At 38.6% G+C, this 22,623-nt stretch overlaps 1 protein-coding gene across 13 annotated transcripts in view; it reads right to left on the reverse strand.

Moving 5' to 3' along the window:
* Positions 1–22,623, reverse strand: part of TMEM164 (transmembrane protein 164) — a 150,039-nt gene that overhangs the window by 66,155 nt on the left and 61,261 nt on the right. For 12 of the 13 annotated variants that reach the window (XM_010963666.3, XM_074359389.1, XM_074359390.1 and 9 more), the window contains one exon: positions 1,743–1,809. The exons of the other annotated variant lie outside the window; for it this stretch is intronic. In XM_010963666.3, the coding sequence (XP_010961968.1) occupies positions 1,743–1,809 (67 nt within the window). The remainder of the gene's footprint in view (positions 1–1,742; positions 1,810–22,623) is intronic. 13 annotated transcript variants of the gene reach the window in all.

Below are 22,623 nucleotides of genomic sequence, written 5' to 3' on the forward strand. Positions count from 1 at the left end.
GCGGCTCCACATTAGAAGGTACTTTTTAAAACACTATGCCCAGGCTGCATCACAGATCAAGAATTCAGACCCTCCAAGGATGGGGTCAGGGCACCTGTGTTGTGTTGTATTGTGTTTTGTTTTCCCATTTTTTTTTGTTCAACAGTTTGTTTTTGTAAAGTACCCTTAACTGAGCCTGGAACATACTGAGGGTTCGAAATCACTGTTTAGGTGAATGCTTTTTCCTTCAACATCTACTGACGCATCTAGTAAAACAATCAAAAGTGTATACATGAGCATTTGTGCAGAAGCAGTGACTAAATCTTTAGAAAGAGTGAAGTGTAGTTGTGGTTGTAGGATCTGGAAGCTTGGGCTCCACTCCTAACTCTGTCACTTAGAATTCACATGACTCCCTGAACGTCAGTATCCTCCTCTGTAACAAGAGGCCATAATACTTGCCCTTACACAACATAGTATCTGCCTCTCACAACTGTTATGTGGAAAGACCTTGTAAACCATAAAATACTGTCCAAAGAGGAAAGATTATCATTTTGAGATTTAAACTACGATATTAATGCATGAGGCAAATTTAAGTCATGAAAACTGAAAGCAGTAGGAAGGATTTTATAGGTGATTTCTTTTTTTTTTCTTTTTTTTTGTGGGGAGGAGGTAATTGGGTTTATTTATTTCTAGAGAAGCTACTGAGGATTGAACCCAGGACCTTGTGCATGCTAAACATGTGCTCTACCACTTGAGCTATGCCCTCCCCGTCCCTGAGCTTTCCAACGTGGTCTGCTAATCCCTCCACAGCCCCACATGTGGAAGCAAGACGACAGGGCCCTGCCATCCCAGCCCTGAGGCCCCTGCTTCTCTCTGTGCTGGTTCATCACCCAAGGCCTGCCAGCCACAGTGGGATTCTACCTGCCAGCCACTACGGGGTGGGTGTGGGCCAGACTGCCCTGTGGGTTTGGGGGAATGGGGAAAAAATCTATTTCTTGCCCAAAGGGGCCCTTGGCAAAGCAGGCAGGCTTTGATGCTCCCCAGCAGATTATTCTGGACCAATGTGGCTTGGTCTACACCAGAGGCCCTTAGAACACTCAGAAACGTCTGTCTAATGGGAGAGGTCCCCCACCCCCCTTCAATCCAACAAACCCTTCCAAGAGCTTCTGTAGATTTTTGTGGTCTGTTCTGGTTCTGGCCTAGACCCTTATTAAAGCCCCAGGGTTCCACAAAATACTCTCACCCCCATCAAGCTCCACTGCATTGAAACAGGCCTGCATCAAACCTCAACACTAAATATGTAGATATTAAACTCACATGGGGGGGTAGGGAATTAAGAGGTACAAACTACTGTGTATAAAGTAAGTTACAAGGATATATTATATAGCACAGGGAATAGAGCCAACATTTTATAATAACTTTAAATGGATTCAATCTATTAAAATATCGAATTACTATGTTGTATACTTGAAACTAATATAATATTGTAAATCAACTATATTGTAATAAAAATAATAAATAAAATAAAAAATTATAAATAAATAAAAACTCACTTGGGCACATGAGCTAAGGATGAAGATAAGCACTGGATAATATAGAGGCGCGCGAATACTGTTTTTTAATTTTTTTTTAATGGAGGTACTAGGGATTAAACCTAGGACCTCATGCATGCTAAGCACACACTCTACCACCAAGCTATACCCTCCCCCTGAGCAAATACAGTTTTGTATGTTGCTGGTACATTCCTAAAAGAGGCTACTTACCAGCCGCGTATTTACTACAGGAAACAGCAGGGCCAAGAGAGCTCCATTCAACATGTGCATCTGTAGCCTGGAGAGGCAAAAAGATACAGTGCAGGTCATACTCTGACTCTGATGCAAAGGCAGACAAAAATGTGTCAGGTTATGCCATGCCAGATGGGAGAGCGTGGAAACAAGTGGCTGTCTGTGTAAAACGGCGCCAGAGTTGGCACACATGCATAATACATTAAAAGCAGCATATTTTGCATTAACCGAAATGTTCTGAAGAGCACCACCACTGCCTCAAAATCCCCCACTTTGTGAACACGCTTTGCTTACAACACTTCATTGCATAATGAGATCTGGGCTCCCTAAACATTTGCTCAGTCCCAATCTCAGCTCCAACTGCTGCAGCTCAGGCGGCAGCCAGGTGCTGGGTTATTACAGTAGGGACCTGTTTCTTAGAACATGGCTGCTGATGTACCCAATGCTCTTCCCCACACAGAGACCTGGGCATAAAAAGGTTAGCTTGTACAACCTAAGGAGCCAACTGCAGTGTTTTGCAGACTCACTCCCCCACTTTCTTAGAAATACCTTCAGGGGCTGCTGTGGGAGGTGGGGAGGGCAGAAGTGACAGCCGTCCAAGCTTTCTTTGATCTATTTTGCATACTGAGTTCTGTGACTTTTAAAGCAAAACAAAAAAGAAAAAGGGGGAAAAAAAGAGGAAGAAGAAAACCACTGCTGCTCAGCCTTGGGTAGTGATACTGTTTCCCAATACCAGACTTATTAAAACACATGCTAGGAATCCTTTATAAGTCTAGAACAAGCAAATCAAGAACAAACTCTGCTTTTGCGAGCTATGGGGATGGATTTGAGCAGCTTCCTCCATCATTCAAGGCAAATGGTCCTTTACTATTGAGGAAGAAGCAAGGAATGACAGTCTGTTCTTCCCAGAGAAAAGCTAATTTGATGGGTCACGTACAACCAGCACTCAGCCAACATGGCTTTTAGACCTTAAGACACTAGCTGGCTCACCCTTGAGCTGTTTCTCTTACACACACTCACATGCAGCCCAGCCATACCAGGATCTCTCCTATGCCCTGACTGGAACCTAGAAGACCCCCTCGAACTTTAGCTCCTCTCCTGGGCTCACAGACGTGTGCCTAAGACTAACAGCCCTTGTTAGAAGGAGCCTCAAGAGAACAGCACAGAAGCCCCAAGACTGCTCTTCATTTCCCCCAGTTTGCTTCTTACCACTGCTCATTGTTACCAATGCTGTGATGATGGTGATGATGTGCACTTAACGTATTCCAGGCAAATATCAAATTAACTGCTTTACGTAAACTCTCTTGCTGAATTTTTACTGCAATCTTATGAGATGGGTAACTTTATTTTTTCCATTTTGTGCATGAGGAAACCGGGTTCAGAAGTAAAGTGACTCATCAACACCACATATAGGACAGTAGTAGAGCCAAGATGCAAACCCAGGTTTATCTGACTCCAGCCCCAAACTCTTATACCACCTCCTTCATCCCCTTCCCAAGCTTAATGAGCTTTCAGAGGATGACTGAGGGGAGGATGCTCTTAGGCCAGGTTGGGCCACCAATCCTCCAATTTAACAGGGCTTAGCTCCATCCATAAAAGGGTAGAGGCACACCATTGCAATTTCACTCCTGCTTGTCTGGGTTGGCCAGGCTACTATGCTTTTACAACAGGGTCGTTCTAGGGGGCATCCCATGCTCTGAGAAACTGATGGTTGAAAATCCTGGCTCAAGCCTCAATACCTGGATCAAGGGTCATTAACAGCCATTCTAGGCCTGCAATGAGGTAGAATGTGGCCTAACTCTGCCCCTGAACCCTCCTACATGACAGCCACAGCCTAAACACTCACCCTGGGAGAGGAAAACAATCTCACCACCGGCCCAGGTAAAGCTGAACTCTAGTGCCAGGCTTTGCCATTGGCCTTAAAAGAATGCTGGCATTTACACAAGGCCAAGTAAATATTTAGGTACCAAAAGTTAAATCTTGAGGGTGATGGAACTGATCCCAAAAGTCTATGGAAGGCCAAAGAAAAGGAAGCTAAAACCAACATCAAGTTTCAAAATGACTACGAAATTCCAAGACAAAGACAAGCTTTGTTCTAGGTCCTCAAAACTCAGTTCCACAAGCTGCATATATCCCAAAGGGTGAATTATCCTTAATATATAAAAAAGCCTTGCATATCAATAATTACAAAAACATCTGACATACATCGAGCACTTCCATGGGCCAATCACTGGGTGAAGTAGTCAAATGCATCATCTCATTTAATCCTCAGTTTTTATTATAATCAATATCACCTTCTTCAGTTTCAGAGCTGAGAAAATCAAAGCACTAAGTGATTAAGTGACTTGCCCAAGATCAAAGAGATAATGAGTGAAAGAGGGAGAAGTCACACTCAGGGCTCACCAAGTTTTAAGCCTGTGTTTTTGCCACTGTACCCTGCACTTCAAATCTAAGACATGAACATTACACATCTTCTCTCTCTCTCTCTCTCTCTCTCTCTCTCTCTCTCTCTCTCTCTCTCTCTCTCTGTGTGTGTGTGTGTGTGTGTGACAGCAGACCAGGTAGGAAAAATGTTCTGGAATGCCCACGGGGCAGGAAAAGTTATACCTAAGAGCAATGGAACCCCTTGTGTGTTTGGTGGTAAAACTGCCCCAATTACACCGCTGCACTGCCCTCTACAGACCCAGGGCACAGGCCAGCAGGTAAATGACCACACCAGAGGCAAAGCTTTTTTTTTTTTTTTTTTTTTTTGCTTTATACCCTCTGCAGCCTGCCACTCAGATTTCTATTGGGTATTGGAAATGGAAAATTAGCCACTAGAAAGTCCAGTGAGAGTTCCCTCCTCTGTACAATGAGAACAGTAATAGTACCAACTCACAGAATTATTATAAGGACTTGATACGTATAAAGTGCTTAGAACAGTACATGGCATATAATAAGACTCAAACACATGTTTCTTAAATAAATGGTGAAGAGCTCACCTAAAAGCCACAAGATTAAAAGGGGATGGGGATCATGAATCATGTGGGAAAGTCAAACTGTTTTAAAAATTCCAAGTGTGAAAAGAGGTGCAGAGAGAACAAAAGGACAGAGTGAAGGCCAGAACCAAAGAGTAGAGCTTGGAGATGGACTCCAGGTCAGTTAGTCAAGCTCATACATCTTCTTCGTGCTGGCTCGAAGACTTGGCCATTACCATTGTCACAAATATTTTATCAGCTTGTTTATTTCTGTGTAGGATACTCTGCTAAGTTAGCTCAGTTGGTAGGAACCTGGGGCAATATGGCAAGTGTTACCAGTGTTACTGTGGTGATCATTTCACAACATATACAAATATCAAATCATTATGTTATACACCTGAAACTAATATAATGTTATACATCAATTATATCTCAGTTTAAAAAAAGAATTGGCAGTTAAAACCTAAATAAAATGCAGATGATTTCAGTGACCAATTCTACCAAATATTTATATAATCTTGTCCAGAAAAATAGAACAGAAGAAAATATTTCTCAACTCATTTTATGAGGCTATTACTACCCAGACACCAAAATTAGAAAGAAGTGGGGGAGGGCAGAGGGGGAGGGGAAAGGAGGAGGAAAGCAAAAACTAAACTAATTATCCCTTGTGAACAGACACAAAAATCCTCAATAAAATCTTAGCAAATATACTGCAGCAATAATAATAAGAACAGGATTCTATGACCAAGTGGAATTTGTCCTGGTTGATTCAATGTATGAAATTCAATTAATGAATTCTACCAAATTAACAATATAAAGAATAAAAAGTGTATGCTCATATCAATTGATATAGAAAAGGCATTTGTCAAAATTCAACATCTATTCACGATTTTTTAAAAAAATCAACAAACTAGCAATAGGAGGGAAATTCCTCAACCTGATAAAGAACATCTAAAAAATACAACACTCAAAATCATACTTAATGATGAAAGACTGAATGCTCCCTCTACTAATATCAGGAACAAGACAAGGATGCCCACTCTCAGCACTCCAATTCAACATTATACTGGTAGTCTTAGCCAGTGCAATAAGGCAACAAAAATAGTAGAGATTGGAAAGAAGGATATAATACTATCCCTTTTTGCAAAGAATTATTACATGTGCAGAAAATCTCAAGGAATCAACAAAAAAAAGTTCCTAAAACACATGATTTTAGGATGACTGCAGGATTTCAAGGTCAACACACAAACATCAGTAATATTTCTACATTGTAGCAGTGTAAAATCAGAAACCAATTTTTTAAAAATATATACTATTTACAATACCTCCCCCCAAAACTAAAATACTTAGGTATAAATCTAACAAAATATGTACAGAATCTGTATGCTGAGAACTGCAAAAATATTGATTAGAGAAATCAAAGACCTAAATAAAGAGAAAGACATATCATGTTCAAGGATTGAAAGGCTCAATATAGGAAAGATGTCAATTATCACCAAAATGATCTATAGATTCAATGCAAGTCTGTGCAAAATCCCAGCAGGATATTTTGTGGATATAGGTGAAGTGACTCAAAAATGCATATGGAAGGGCAAAGAAAGTAGAGCAGCTAAAATAATTTTGAAAAAGTAGAAGATGAAAGAATCAGACTACCTGATTTTAGGCTTACTATATAAAATTACAGCAATCAAGACAATGCACTATTGGCCAAGAAAAGACGTATCAGTGAAACAGAATAACCCAGAAATAGACCCACAGTGATAGAGTAATTTGATTTTTCATCAGAAGCTTTAAAGGCCAGAAGGCAGTGAGTTAAAGTGCTAAAATGAGAGAACAAAACAAAACAAAACAAAACAAAACACTGTCAACCAAGAATTCTGTATCCAACACTACTATTCTTCAAAATAGAGAAATTAAGACATTTCCAGAAAAGCAAAACCTGAGGGAGTTTGTTATGATTTGACCTGTGTTGTAAGAATTGCTAAAGGGAATCCTTCAGGTTGAAATGAAAAGACACCAGACAGTAACTCGAAAAACCACATGAAGAGATAAAGATCTCAGTAAAGGGAAAATATTGGGCAAGTATAAAAGCTAGTATTAGTGTAACAATAGTTTGTAACCCCAACTTTTTCTACATGATTCAAGAGATTAGTACATTTTTAAAAATACAACTATTAGTCTAAAGGCTAGTGTTACTGTAACTTTCATTTGTAACTCCACATTTTGTTTTCTACATAATTTAAGAGACTAATGCATTTTAAAATGATTAATTTTGGGGGCACACATGTATAAAGATGTAATTTTGTGACATCAACAAACTCAAAGGGGTGGAGATGAAACTGTAAAGGAGTAGAGTTTTCATATATTATTGAAATTAAGCTAATATAAATTCAAATTAAAACATTTTAACTTTAGTATGTTAAATGGAATCCCCATGATAACCACAAAGAAAATAGTTGGAGAATACACAGGAAAGGAAATAATAAGAGTATTAAACTGTTACACTACCAAAAAAATCAATTAAACACAAAAAAGGAGAGTAATGCAGGAAATGAGTGACCAAAAGTTACAAAGTATATAGAAAACAAACAGCAAAATGACAGAACTCCCTCCTTATTAGTACTTACTTTAGATGTAAATGGATTAAACTATCCAATTGAAAGATAGAGACTAGCAGAATGGATAAAAAAAAAAAACATGATCCAACTATATATATGCTGTCTACAAGAGACTCACTTTAGAGCCAAAAACACAAAAAGGTTAAAAGTGAAAGGATAGAAAAAGATATTCTATGCAAGTGGCAACTAAGAGAGCAGAGGTGGCTATTTGTATCAGACAAAACAAACTATAAATCAAGAGCTTAAAAGAGATAAAGAAGTATATTATATAGTAGTAAAAAGTTCAATACAGCAAGAAGATATGACAATTATAAACATTTACATACCTAGTAGCAGACCATCAAAATATATGAAGCAAAAACTGATCGTATTGAAGGAAGAAATAGATAGTTCTACAATAACAGCTGGAGATTTCAATACTCCACTGTCAATAATAAATAGACAAAAGTAAAGAAATTAGGACTTGAACAACAAAATAAACCAACTAGATCTAACAAACATGTAAAGAAAACCTTACCCAACAACAGAATTCACATTCTTACGTGCACATAGAACATTTTCCAGGATAGGTCATATGTTAGGTGGCAAACTAAGTTTCAATAGATGCTAAAAACTAGGTATCACACAAAATATCTTCTCTAACCATAACAGGATAAAGTTAATCAGTAACAGAAGCACAGTTGGCCCATGAACACTGCAGGGGTGGGGCAGTTAAGGGCGTCAATACCCCCAAACAGTGGAAATCCCCATATAACCTTATAGTTGGCCCTCTGTACCTGAAGTTCCATATACACAGATTTAACCAACTCCAGATTGTGTAGTACTGTAGTATATATTGAAAAAATTTCATGTATAAGTGGACTCATGTAGTACAAACACATGCTGTTCAGGCATCAACTATAAAATGGGAAAATTCCCAAATTTGTGAAAACTAAGTAACACATTCTTAAACAACCAATGGATCAAAGAAGAAATCACAAGGGAAAGTAGAAAATAAAATGCAAATCAAAAGCATAATAATCTCACACCATTAGAATGGCTACTATCAAAAACACAGAAAATAGCAAATGTTGGCAAAGATATGGACAAATTAGAACTCTTCAACACTGTTGGTAGGAATGTAAAATGGTACACAGCTGCTGTGTAAAACAGTATGGCCGGTTTTCAAATAATTAAAAATAGAGTTACTACATGATCCAGCAATTCCACTTCTTGGCATATACCCAAAAAGAAGTGAAAACAGGGTCTCTGTGGGATATTTCTACAGCCATGTTCACAGCAGCCATTATTTACAATAGCTAAAACATGGAAGCAAACCAAGCGTCCATCAACAGATGAATGGATAAATAAAATGTGGTGTATACATACAAGAAATATTATTCTGCCTTAGAAAAGAAATTCTGACACGTTACAACGTGGATGAATCTTGAGGACATTCTGCTAAGTGAAATAAGCCAGTTACAAAAGAATAAATACTGTATGATTCCACTTATATGAGGTACCTATCTAGAGTAGTCAAAATCATACATAAAGGCGGAAAGTAGAATGATGGTTGCTAGGGACTGGGGATAGGAGGTAATGGGAATTATTGTTTAATGGGTACAGAGTTTTAGTTTTTGCAAAATAAAGACTTTGGGAGATGAGTGGTGGTGATGGTTGCAAAACAATGTGAATGTACTTAATGCTACTGAACTATGCACTTAAAAATGGTTAAGATGTTACATTTTATGTTAAGTATATTTTACCACAATAAAAAAATGAAAAAAGATCTCAGATCTGTACACCAAAAAGTCAACTTTACTGTATGATTTCGTAAATAAAATTCAAAAATATACATGAGAAGCAAAACACTGAACTCTCCCAGTCTCAGCTTTTACACCTACAAAATAAGCGATCCAAGATTCTAAGCCTTTACACACAGCTTTTTCACTCTAGTTTTTTAACATTAAAATTTTCCAACATACAGAAAAGTACAAAAATAATATAATAAAAATCTCTGTGCCCACTATCCCACTTTAATAAATTTGAACATTACTGATTCAGTTGAAGCCCTGTGTATCCTCCCTAAGTACCATTCATCTCCTCTACTCCCTAATGAGGTGGAACCTTCATTCCGAAGGAGTTGGAGTTCTTCCTGTGTATCTATGTTTTTATACATTTGTACATTTGACTATATCCACAAGCCATATACATTGTTGTTTCATGTTTATCCTGTTAAATAAATGATATACTATATATAAATATGTGTGTGTGTGTGTGTGTGTATCCTTCTGCAATTTATGTTTCATTCAACATGTTTTCCTCTAATTATCCATGTTGGCACATGTATTCTGTTTTTCACTGCTGTATATTATTATTCAGTTGACTACATTAGAAGTTATTTATACAGTGTATGTTGATGGACATCGGGATTTACGTTTTTCCTTTTAGGAACTACATTGAGATTTGCTTCCTGTAATTTGTATTATAAAAATAATAGATATATTTCCATCATCCCAGCACCTAAGGTCCTTCCACTCTGACCTTCTATTTCCATAAGTCCTTGGTCTGAGATTATAAATGTTTTGCCCACTGTGGGAGGCCCCACAGCACAAGCCTCTCATGTAGCAGGGAATGCAGTTAGGCTCTTACATCTTTTAACTCACTTCTCAGAATGCATGGCAAAAATCGCTGAATCTAGGTGGAGGTCATACCAGTGTTTGGTGCACTGCCCTGTTAACTTTTCCACATGTTTGAAAATTTTCAGAATAAAAATTGGGAAACAAAAAACAAGTAAAGAAAAACAAACAAGTATAACAGGAAGGCTTGGCTGGCTCTCCCTGTGGGCACGAAGATAACTTTCTGGTTGCATAACTTTCTGGTTGCAACTGGTGCTTTCCCATCTCCTTGTTCTGGACCAAATGGGGCCATCCAACTGCAGAGACTCTAAAACCTTTCTTCCTGTGAATTTCAGGAAGCTGACCAAAGGTCCCATCTGGAAGGTGCTCAACTAATAAAAGGGGTTACTTATCCAAAAGCAGTTTTCATTCTGAAATTCTACTTATCTGCATGAAAACAATTGTCCTTCCCTGGGATCCTAATTCTAACAGTAAAGTACACAAACGGTGAAGTGTCAAGACAAAGATAATGCTATATATTATTAACACTTATTGATTACTTAGTCTATGTTAGGTTTCATGCTAAGGGATTAACACGGATCATCTCTCATCTAATTGTCACCACCAAAGAAGTAGTTACTATTCATAGCCTTCTTTGATAAATGAGGAAATAGAGGCTAAGACTTTAAGCCTTGCTCAGAAGGCTCAAGAAGTGGCAGAACTGAGCTCACACAACTCAATAACAACAACAAAATCAACCCAATCAAAAAACGGGCAGAAGACCTAAACAGACATTTCTCCAATGAAGACACACAGATGGCCAATAGGCACATGAAAAGATGCTCAGTATTGCTAATTATCAGAGAAATGCAAACCAATACTACAATGAGGTATCACCTCACACCAGTCAGAATGGTCATCATTACAAAGTTCATGAACCATAAATTCTGGAGAGGGTGTGGAGAAAAGGGAACCCGTCTGGTGCAGCCATTATGGAAAATAGTATGAAGATTCCTCAAAAAACTAAAAATAGACTTGCCATATGATCCAGCAATCCCATTCCTGGGCATATATCCAGATGAAGCTCTAAATCAAAAAGATACATGCACCCTAATGTTCATAGCAGCACTATTTACATAGCCAAGACATGGAAGCAACCTAAATGTCCATCAACAGATGATTGGATAAAGACGTAGTGTGGATGAAGAAGATGGATTGGATAAAGAAGATACATACACATGCCACACTAGTATTACTCAGCCATAAAAAAGAATGAAATAATGCCATTTGTAGGAACATGGGTGGACCTAGAGATTATCATGCTGAGTGAAATAAATCAGACGAAGACAATCATATCACCTATATGTGGAATCTAAAAAAAAATGACACAAATGAACTTATGTACAAAACAGAAACAGACTCACAGACATAAAAAACAAACCTATGGTTACCAACGGGGAAGGAAGAAAGGGATAAATTAGGAGTTTGAGATTAACAGATACACACTACTATACATAAAATAGATAAACAATAAGGACCTACTGTATAGCACAAGGAACTATATTCAATATCTTATAATAACCAATAATGGAAAATAATATGAAAAAATATGCAAATGTATAAATGAATCACTGTGCTGCACAGCAGAAACTAATACAACATTATAAATCAACCATACTTCAATTAAAAAAAAAAGTGGCAGAACCACAATTATAACCTAAAGCTATCTACTTCCACCGCTCTCTTCAAGATTCCGTGAAACATATCTATCCAACAAAGCAAATGTTGAATAGCAGGGTGCATCATATATGTTTGTTCAAACAATGAAATACTATGCATTCATTAGAAATCTTGTTTAGAAGAATACTTAATGACAATGGGGAAATAGTCGTGGCATATTAACTTTTAATAAATTACAAAGTAGCATGTACAGAATAATCCCAATTTTGTTTTGAAAAATGGGTGTATACACACAGAGGACTGGGAGGAAAGTATATCAGCATATTAACAAGCAATTATCAGTTATTATTTTCTTCTTTATTGTTTTCTGTAATGTTTGATATTTTCCTCACAGTAACCATGGATTACTTTAAAATGAAAATGAAACATCTCTACTTTTTCTCTATCCACTGCACAGCTCCTACAGATCTTACCCAAACCTTATCTATTTTTTCTCCCGCCAGAATTACTTTTGCCCAATAATTAGCACAGTAGAATCTGAAGTTGGCTTCCAAAAGGAAAGTGGGCTGACAAAGTATAAAGAGGCCCAAAATGATCACTCTCCATTCCTCTGCTGAGAACACCTTGTTATGCTTCCCCAGATGGGAAAAGTCATCTATATCTCCAGCCTCACTTTTACCTTGAGATAATATACATCCAAACACATGTTGAAAGCAAAACAGCCCAGAGAGGGAGAAGAAAAAAAAAAAAAAAAGTCATTCCTGCTCCAAAAACCTTGAGGGAGACATCTAGGAGAAGATTTGGGGAAATGACAATACTGAGTCAGAAACTGTGGGCCAAGACTGTAGAAGTCAAAGCTCCCAGGAGAGAACAAAATTGAATTTGTATACATGGGGAGGAAAGCCACTTCTGCTGTGTATGGAAGGGGAGGAGAGCCGTGAACAGTCAGAAAGCTTCCCTCTTCTAAGCATTAAGGAACAATATGTACAGTTGCAAGGCAGCAACCTGCCAGGGGCTCCAAGGACAGCAGGCACCAGAATAGCATCCACATATGAAAGGGAACTTGTCTCCTTGAATTGCCGCTTATTTACTATGGATTTTCTAGGTTCCTGGTCTTTTTCCCTGTGAAATCTTCAGCATTCATATACAGGGCGTCCTCTTCCCTGCAGAGAACAGTCTTAGTGAAGCTCCTCAGGTCAGAGGCAGTCTCCCAAACACCCTTTTCAGTAATGAGTCCAAAGCTAAATTGAAAAGCAGCTACCTCTGAGGTGAAGATGCTGAAAGGCTGATCCTTTGGGGGTTCCAGAGCAGCTGGTCTGTTGAGCACTGGGAAAGGGGGTGCTGAGATGGTAAAACCATCCCGAGACATTGACACAACAGGTTCAGTCTGAGCCTGTCTCATGAACTTTGAACAGTCCGAGAGATATGAGTCTCCCTGGGAAGGATCCTGCTGTTTAAAAATTTCAGAGTGTAATAAATGGGATCTAGAAAAAGAGAGGGTCATGGGGCTACGGATCTCTCATAATATCACGTGGCCCCCAAGGCCAAAAGCATCAATCTCGCCATGCTGAGATCACGTCAGGCTATCCTCAGGCCCCTCTTGCGCCCCCATGCTTCCCTCACCTACCTTGGCTCACATTCGGCCTACAGCCCTTTCTCCATCCAGCAATGCACCCTCTGCTCTTGGCAGCACAGATGAAATTTCCTCTCATCTCCTTCAAAGGCCTGTCCAGACTGACTCAGCAGATACTCACGACCAAATCCTGCTTGCATCATAGATCCACCCCTCTCCATGTGTACATAAGAATGAGCAGATTTAAGGGTTTCAGTGTTGTCGGTGGGCTGGGGGTCCCCGTACCCCACACTTCCTGAGGCAGAGGATGGAAGCCAGATCTCAGCTCTATATTTTTCTTACCTGGGGTAGGGTAGGGGGAAGAGCTCTCTGCCATTCAAACTACCCGGATCAGTGACTTGCTCCCCTTAAGTACCCTTACCCTTGCAAGCACACACTTGGATAACCGGACATTAAGCAGTGGATGTTCACAAGGCAGCTAAGCTGTGTGATTACAGACAAACGCCTGGGAAATCTTAAGTCATTCCCTGTCCTTCACCTATTCCTTCAAAATACCCCAGCTCAGAGAGAGGAGAGTCCCAACAGGCTAGATTCTCTAAGAGGCTCCCAGCCCCTTGTGAAACCAAGAATTTCATCCTCCTCTAAAAACAGCAGCCAGGACACCAAAGAGCAAGCTGGAAACTAACAGGCTGCCAGCACTCAGAGCCTTTTATGGTGGCAGGATCCACGGAGACTGGGACGGGGTAGTGAGTACTTGCTACCAAGCGATGACAACACCTTCCTTCAGCCTGGAGAACAGATTCCAACAGAGAGCAGGAAACTCCGAACTCCCCAGTGCTGCCCAAGGCTGCTCCTGGCCACACCTGTAGTTCACCGGACTGGTGGCTCTTCAGCACCAGCCCCACCTATCAGATGCAATGGAGAGCTCCTAGATTTCCTCTGCTTCAGCTGGGGGAGGACCGCGTAAATGGATTTTCATATGCTAACTCTCCAAGAACAACATTACACACACCAGAGACCTCTCCCCCTCCCCAAGCAGACGGTTAGACTTCCCAGGTCTTGGAAAAGCTGAGGGCTGCCTAGGCTAGAGCTTGGAAGTAGGAGTATCCTCCCCACACCACTAAAAGAAATGGCTCGGGGCCCTGAGAGCAGCACTGTTTCCAGATGCCAAGAGCCCAGGTCTCCAGCTGACAAGTAAGTCCGGATGGCACAAGAATCTTGGCAAGGAGGTACAGAAACAGCTGACTCAGACCAGCGGCTGCTCCTTTTTATCCAGTGAGCCTGTTGTGGTTAATAACTAAAAAGCCAGGATTTTCTAGCCTTGGGAAGATCATCTACAGAAAGCATCACCAGTCACCAATAAGGAAGGACTGGCTGGCTTTCAAGTCACATCTGATACGAACACACGTGACAGCTGCAGAGGGTCCCCAAGCCTCAGGAGGAGAAAGATCCCTGCTCTGATCCTTACGCCAAAAAGTGTGACTATAAACTCTGTGTATCTATCTCTATCCCAAAAGAGCATGGGATAATATCACCAGGACGAACTGCAGCTTTCCAGAACTTTGCCCCACTCCAACTATGGGATTCCTTTTAAATACTTGAGAAATCTGTCCCGCTGTCTTTGAGCTTATTAATGAAGTCCCTGTCTTACTGCACACATGTAATTTCCTCTTCCATCCTCCCCTCTCTTTCAGGATGCTAGATTTAATAGCTCTAAATGCAGGGTTAGCAAAATATGGTCCTGCTCTTATGTTTGGGTTGGAGGGGGGCGCTTTGTGTGGTAAATACACATAACATAAAATTTACGATCTTCACTGTTTTTAAGCACATAGTTCAGTGGCACTAAGTCCATTCACCATGTTAAACAACCATCACCATCTCCACAACTTTTTCAATTGATCCTCTTGTTTCTGTAAATAAAGTTTTACTGGAATACAGCCAAACACATATACATATACACAAACACATATACATGTATCCATATATATAGAGTATTGCCATTGCTTTCATGCTACAGCAACAGTTACGTAGTTAAAACAGAAATTATATGGCCTACAACATCCAAAACATTTAGTATCCCCTCCTGTACAGAGAAAGTTTGCCGACCTCTGCTCTAAACCAAAATATATACCGGATTTCTAGTTTAAAATAGCACTTGCTTAACAGCCGCTAACACATACTCTCCCAGCTTTCCACTAAAATACCTACGAAGATACAGGAAATGATAAAACTCCCCCCAGATTACTGAAAACTTAGACTGATGGTCATCCTATTATGAGAATCTGACAGAAATCTCCATTAACAATAAAGCTAATGCTGAAATGAGGAAAAAAACAATCTGTGGCCAAGTCGTGCAGCAGAAACCTGAAACAAGATAGGAAGACAGAGTCCTTACACCACTGTCAGCCTCATGGCTTAGAAATGGGGAGTTCATCTAGTAATCAGCAAACTGAACAGCCACGAATCCACTACAGGGCTACTGCTTGCAAAAGAAACCAACAGCTCCCCAAACTGGGCTATATCCATTCACAGACTCCTCTCATAAATCAGAAGGGCTGAAGGGATGGCTTTGGTGCTGTCACACTACCTTCTGGGGGTAGGAATCTTCACAAGTAAAACTCAGGGGCCAATGCATATAGGAGGTTGTAGTTGTTTACATATTTTACATGTTTAGAGTTTCAAGAGAATCTAGTAGTAGGGGTAAGTGATTCCATATGGGTTCAGCAGAAGCCACAAGATGAAGCTGCTAAATTCTGGAAGGTGGGCTGGAAAGCTCTGTGCATCAACCTGGCCACCAGGAGTCAAGCTCAGAAGGGGTTCTAACCAATATCTAAGAGGATATGAGGATAGTCAAAGGAAATCCACATACCTTGTGTCTTTAAGAAATAATAAATAAATCTTCCTTCCTTCAATTTTGAATAAACATACCCAAAAGATAGCATGGTTCCTATGAAAACCTCTGGCAGCAGAAGGGAAATGCAGATCATTCTGAAGACTTGGAGTAAACACAAAAGTCTAAATTTAGTGTCTGAACCAGAAGAAGTATTTTAGAAAACTGTATCCTCAAGAGAATACAAGAAAACATGGACTCTCTGAAACAGGTATAGAAAGCCACTGGAATAAAACATATTGAAAAGGAAAGATAAACGAGGGTGAAAAGAGAGCTCAGCAAAGCAAGGGAGAATTACAAAGAAATATCGTAGCAGCAGAATTACATTTCACATTGGAGATGGCAAAGAGCAAAATCTATCAAATTCATTGTTTGGAAGCCAAACCTGAACCTCTCCCAAGTATGCAGAGGAAAAGGAAAGCTGACTAGAAATCCAACAAAGGTTGTTATTAGGAAATCTATTAATGTAACATGCCAAATGGGGAAGTCAAAGGAGAAAACCCCAATGAACCTCTCAATAGATTCTCAAAAAGCACTAGCTAAATTCAACAACCATTCCTAATTTTTAAAAGGGGCGGGTGGGGGGTGGGGGACTTGGTAATTTAAGAATAAGATAATTTCTTCACATTATAAAGGACATCTATTCTAAACCAACAACCGACACAGTCAATAGTGAAAGCACTGAAATCATTTCCATTAAAATCAGAAACAAGGCAAGAATTCCTGCCCACACCACTATTATTTAACAGTGTCCTGGAAGTTCTATCCAGTACAGCCAATACAATCAGGCTTGAAAAAAAGCTTTGCAATTTAAAAAGAAATAAAGTTATCATATGGGTGTTGATACCATTAATTTCCAAACTAATTCAAGTGGAAAAACTGAGAAACTACTAGAAGTGTGAAGTATAGTGGCCAAGATAAAATAAATATGTAAAACCAAAATTTTTCTTACACACCAATAATAACTAGTTTGAAAATGTAATAAATAAATTTTCTGATATCATTTATCAGAAACTACAAACCATCCAGGAATGATGTTGATGAGAAATACATGGGATACACAATCCACACACATGGCTAAAGAACATACAAGAAAACGTGAATAAATTAACAAATATACTGGGGGAGGGATAAATTAGGGGGTAGGGATTAACAGACACACACTACTACATATAAAATAGATAAACAACAAGGACCTACTGTATAGCATGGGGAACTATATCCAATTTCTTGTAATAAGCTATAATGGAACAGAACCTGAAAATACATGTATATGTATATATACATGTATATGTATATGTATATATAAAACTGAATTGCTTTGCTGTACACCTAAAACTAACATTGTAAATCAACTACACTTCAAAGAAAGAAAGAGAGAAAGAAAGAAAGAAAGAAAGAAAATAAACACACTGTCTTTTCCTGAATAGAGAGACTCAATATGGTAATGATATTAATGCAATTTTAGGTTTAAAGTAATTCCAATCAAAATAAGAGGATAAAACATTCTAAGTTAATTTGGAAGGAAAAAATGGCTCAGATCAGCTATGAAAAAAGTGTAGGTAAATTAATAGGCTGGGGAGAGTGTTGAAGAGAAATCTGGCCTGCTAGCTGTTGCAAATACAAGTATGAAACTGGTGGCAAACACAACAGAGACATTGATGGGATGGTGTAACAAGCCCGCAAATAAACCCTAGTGCTGAGAAGAAAGAAATTTTCCTCTATCCTTCTAGGTTCTTCCAGCTGGTCTAAGAATTCAATTGGTATGAGGCAGATTAACAGAAAAAAATCAAACAAAATTTACCAACATGTATACGTGGGAGAGACCCAGGAGAACTGAGCAACTCACCAAAGTGGCCAAAACCCTCACCTTAAATACCATCTTCAGCTAAAGACAAAAGAGGATACTGGGTGTATTGGTTTGGGACTTCAAAGGGAGAGAAAGGCAAGTCACATGGAGATGGAAAAGCAAATGTTTGGTAAAAAAACGTTTGCTGAGCTAGGCAGAGATGATTGGACACAGAGGGGACTCTGATTTCCAGGGTCTGCCTAGAGTTTCCCTCACTATACTTAGTCCTTTGCACACATCTCTGGTGATAGCTTTATTTCAGAAACAGGCCCTTTACTTAAAATCTTTAGGTAGCTAAGTGGGAGGTAAAAAGAAAGACTTCCTGAGTCTTCTGTTTCCTAAAAATAATCAGCCTAAATTAATCTTCATGACAAAGAGAAATGTCTTGAGGTGGCAAATTTTGCTCCCCTACACTAGTAGTATACATAAGAATTTATGTATGATAAAATGTAACAGCAATAATCATAGGGAAATAGTTAATCAACAAACAGTGCTCAAATAAATGACAATTGGGGGAAAATATGTTCTATCCCTACCTCACACTACTCACAAAATGAATTCTAGATGAACTGACAGCTAAGTATTTTAAAAAACAATTTAAAAATTAGATTGCTTATCCGATCTTAGAATGGAAAAAATCTTAAAGCATAAAAGCACTGAAGAAATTGCCATGGTCTGAAGGTGGTTTGGAAACCAGTCAATTTGACCAATAAAAACATAAACATATATCAAAAGCATCATCAATGAATTGGAAGGCAGTCTGGGGAAAATATTTACTACAAAGGTGATAAAGGATACTCTTTATATATGAGCAATTCATGAAGATCAACAAGAGAAACATCCCTTTATAAAAAACTGGGCAGAGAATTTGAAGTGACGGTTCACAAATTAAAATACATAATGGGGGGGGAGCTCAATGATAGAGTGCATGCTTAGCATGCACTAGGACCTGGGTTGAATTCCCAGTGCCTCCATTAAAATAAACTTAATTAACTCCCTCCCCCTCAAAAATTTTTTAAAATATATATATAATGAGTAATAAGCACAGGCTACACATTTGGAATCTTCTGTAATGGAATTCGAAGGCAAAATAATAATAATAATAATAATAACAACAACAACAACAACAACAAAACAATAATAATGAGGAAAAAGACAAGCAGAAAGAAAAAGAGAAGCTACCAGTGTAATATGGGGGGAGCTGAGGAGTACCTGACTGTACTACCACACGGCCCTCTTTCCTCTCCCCTAGGTTTGCAAAAGGGAATCTTATTTACTAAGAACCCGAGAGGCAGGCTGGTTCATATGTGACTGGTCATGTTCCCTAAAGGTAACTGAGACAGGCAACTTTTTTTGAAGTTGCTGGCAGGGCAGTAAGCACAGAATGTTCTCTAAGGATATACTGATTTTACTCAAACCTGAGGAAGAGAACAAATTCTGTGGCCTGCATATTGAAGATGGTAGATAGCTCTTCAGATGAAAACCACCTAAAACAGCCAAATGAATAAAAAGAAAATGGCTCAGACTCAGAGACGCAGAACACTGCCTATACAGACACAACACAAAGAGCAATTCTGGTGCTGCTATATGAGCATCCACAGCGTCCAGGAGCCAGGAATGGAAGTGGGGTGGGGTGTGCACAGGCGGGCAGGTGGCAGGATAAGAGATGGTCAGAGGCCAAACACTACCAGGCTGGAATTCTGGAAGCTGGAGATATTAGAGATCAAAAGAGCACCACGCCCAAAGTTGCTGCAGTGGTGGGCCAGGCAGAAACCCCTTCCAGTCTCAGCACCACATTCTAGTTACATCCTTTTCACTTAGGCAGCCAGTTCTAAGGCAGCCAGTTCTAGCAGTAGACTTAGCAAGTCACATGTCAACTGAGGGCACATAAATGAAGCCCTCCGGGACTCAGCCAGAACACTGGGGAATTGTTATTCCATCTTGTCAAGGGCCCCATGGGAACCCTGTGAAGCCTCCTGCTCCTTCCCCACCTCCAAGAGAACTGGCAGTCCCTGCCCAGCATGGGGCATGCAGCCTGCTGGGTATACCATACCCACTTCCTGCAGTGACTGGGCATGCCTCTACAAAGAACATGCCAGCCCGAGCTTAGCTGGGAAGCAGACAAACTCACGTGTGGCTGGCACAACAAAGGGCTGATAGAAAAAGCAAGATATGGGTAGACATCGCTAGTCAATGAACCCACAGAGCACAATGACCACAGCAGTGCCGTCTGTGTATGGAATTTTCAATGGGATGTTTTCATGCTAACAGAAGAGCAGAAAATATTCACTTAAGCAACATAAGGCAGTGATTAGGAGCACAGGCTCTGAAGTCAGAGAGAAACTGGATCAAATCCCACCTATACCACTCTTAAGTCACTTAAGCTTTCTCAGCCTGTTATCTTGATCTAACTGGGGATACTATTTGTACCACCCACATAGGTTTGTTGGAAGGTTTAAATGAGATAATCCATGTTAAATGTTTCCCACCTTGCCTAGGCACACAGTAAACCCGATTATGAGAATTAGCAGGGAATCACAACTCTACCACTACACAATCTCAGCCAAACTATTTATTTAGTATCTCTTGGCCCCAACTGCTTTATTTGTAGTGTAGATATAATGTATTCCCTATCTCATAGCATTATTTGAAGTATTACATGAGCTCATTTAAGACAAAGCACTTTGAAAACAGTAAACAGAGCTATACTAATATAAGGTGGAATGATTATTTTAAGAGCTGACTACTTTCTAAAACACTGATTTTCAACTTCACACTGCATTTGGTATTTTCACACAGTGGAATCATATGTACCCATTAAAAATGATATGTATGGTAAAAATGTGGATGAATATCCAAGGAATTATGCTAAGGTTTTCTTTAAAAACAAAGCTAATCTCAAAGGTGACATACTGCATGATTCCATTTATATAACATTCTTGAAATGACAAATTTATAGACATGGAGAACAGATTAGTTGCCAGGTGTCAGGGACAGGGCACAGGTGGGAGGGTAGTGGACGTGGCTGTAAAACAACAAAAGGAGAGGTACTTATAGTGATGGAACTATTCCTTATTTTGACTGGTTGCTATAGGTTAGCACTGGAGGAAACTAGTTAAGAGGTACACAGGATCTCTGTGTTTTTCTTACAACTACTTCTGTATTGTGATATGATATTTATTATAGTATATTTTATATATTTATCTCAAAATACAAAGTTTAATTTTCAAATGACGTGAACAGTGTGAATTTGTGATAAAGTGGGAGAAAAGCTTATGACATCATTAAGTAAACAAAGAATAGAACTATGATGAAAAAAGACAAAAAGTAAAGGAATAAACACAAATCTTGAGATGAGGAAAAAACCAAAAAGGAAATCAACAGATTAAAAGCTGAAAATGACCTTTATATATACATATAAAAGTAAAAATGATAAATATATCCAAACTAGGTTCTCCAAAAGAACCAAAAATAGATAAAGTACTTACTGGCCTGATTAAAATATAAAGTATAAGAAAGAGAACACAAAACCAGACAAGATTAAGTCCAAGAAAGAAAACATGACTACAGATGAGGAGATAGTTTTTTTAATTATAAAATAAGAGCATATAGTACATGCTCAACTAAATTCATGGCAACATTTTTGAAAACTGAGAAGAAACAGATAATTTCCCAGCAAAATACAAATGACCAAAATTGACTCAAAAAGATTTGAATGGTTGAATTAACATATAAAACACTGGAAAGGTGGTTAAGAGTCCATCAACTGAAAAAGGCACAAAGACTTCACAGTTGCGCTTCACAGTTGAGTTATCTGACCTTTAAAGACCACATAATTTCTAAGGGTAATTAAAGTATTCCAGGCCAGAGAAAAAGAAGGAAAATTCTGCAGTTCATTTTACATAATTACCATAATTTTAATCCTTCTACCTAAAATGAAAGGAGTCCAATAAAAAATGACTCCAATCTTACTTGTGAATCCTGAGACCAGGTTCTAAATAAAAGACTGACAAATAGAATCAAGCAATGTATCAAAATAGTAATATATTATTATATTATTTCAGTAACGTAAGAGTAGTTCAAAACCAGAAAAGCTAATGACATAATTCACTATATCAAAAACTTAAAAAAAAAAGAATAAAAAAAATTGACAAAGCATTTGATAAAATACAGAACTATTCCCTTTTAAAAAATCTCTCTAAGTAAATGTGGAAATTATTTAAATATAATAGGCTATTTAACAAAAACCAACAGCAAACATTGGAGAAACACAGAAAAAAATTCTATTTAAAATCAGTTATAGACAGAGTGATCCACCAGCATCATTTTTATTTAATTCTGTCTTTGAGTTTCTAGCAAAAGCAAAAACAGAAGAAAATGACATAGCTGGTATAGCCATTGGAAAGAAGGGATAAAACTAAAATAAAATTTATCGGAAGAAAAACAATTTGGTAAGATAGTTAGATAGAAAAACTATTTTTAAAATTAATAAACTTTTTCTACTCTAGCAAGTGGCACTTAGGAATGGAAAGGAGGACAATATTCTATTCATAACGAACAAAAAAGCTATTAATTCTTTAGGAATAAATGTCAAGAAAGGCATAAAATAAGATCTGAACAGATAGAAGGAAATTACCATTTCTTAGATAAAAAGAGCTATAAATTTTTTTAAAAATCAATTCTCACAAAGCTGAAA

The sequence above is a fragment of the Camelus bactrianus genome, chromosome X (genome assembly GCF_048773025.1).
Source record: "Camelus bactrianus isolate YW-2024 breed Bactrian camel chromosome X, ASM4877302v1, whole genome shotgun sequence".
NCBI lineage: Eukaryota > Metazoa > Chordata > Mammalia > Artiodactyla > Camelidae > Camelus > Camelus bactrianus.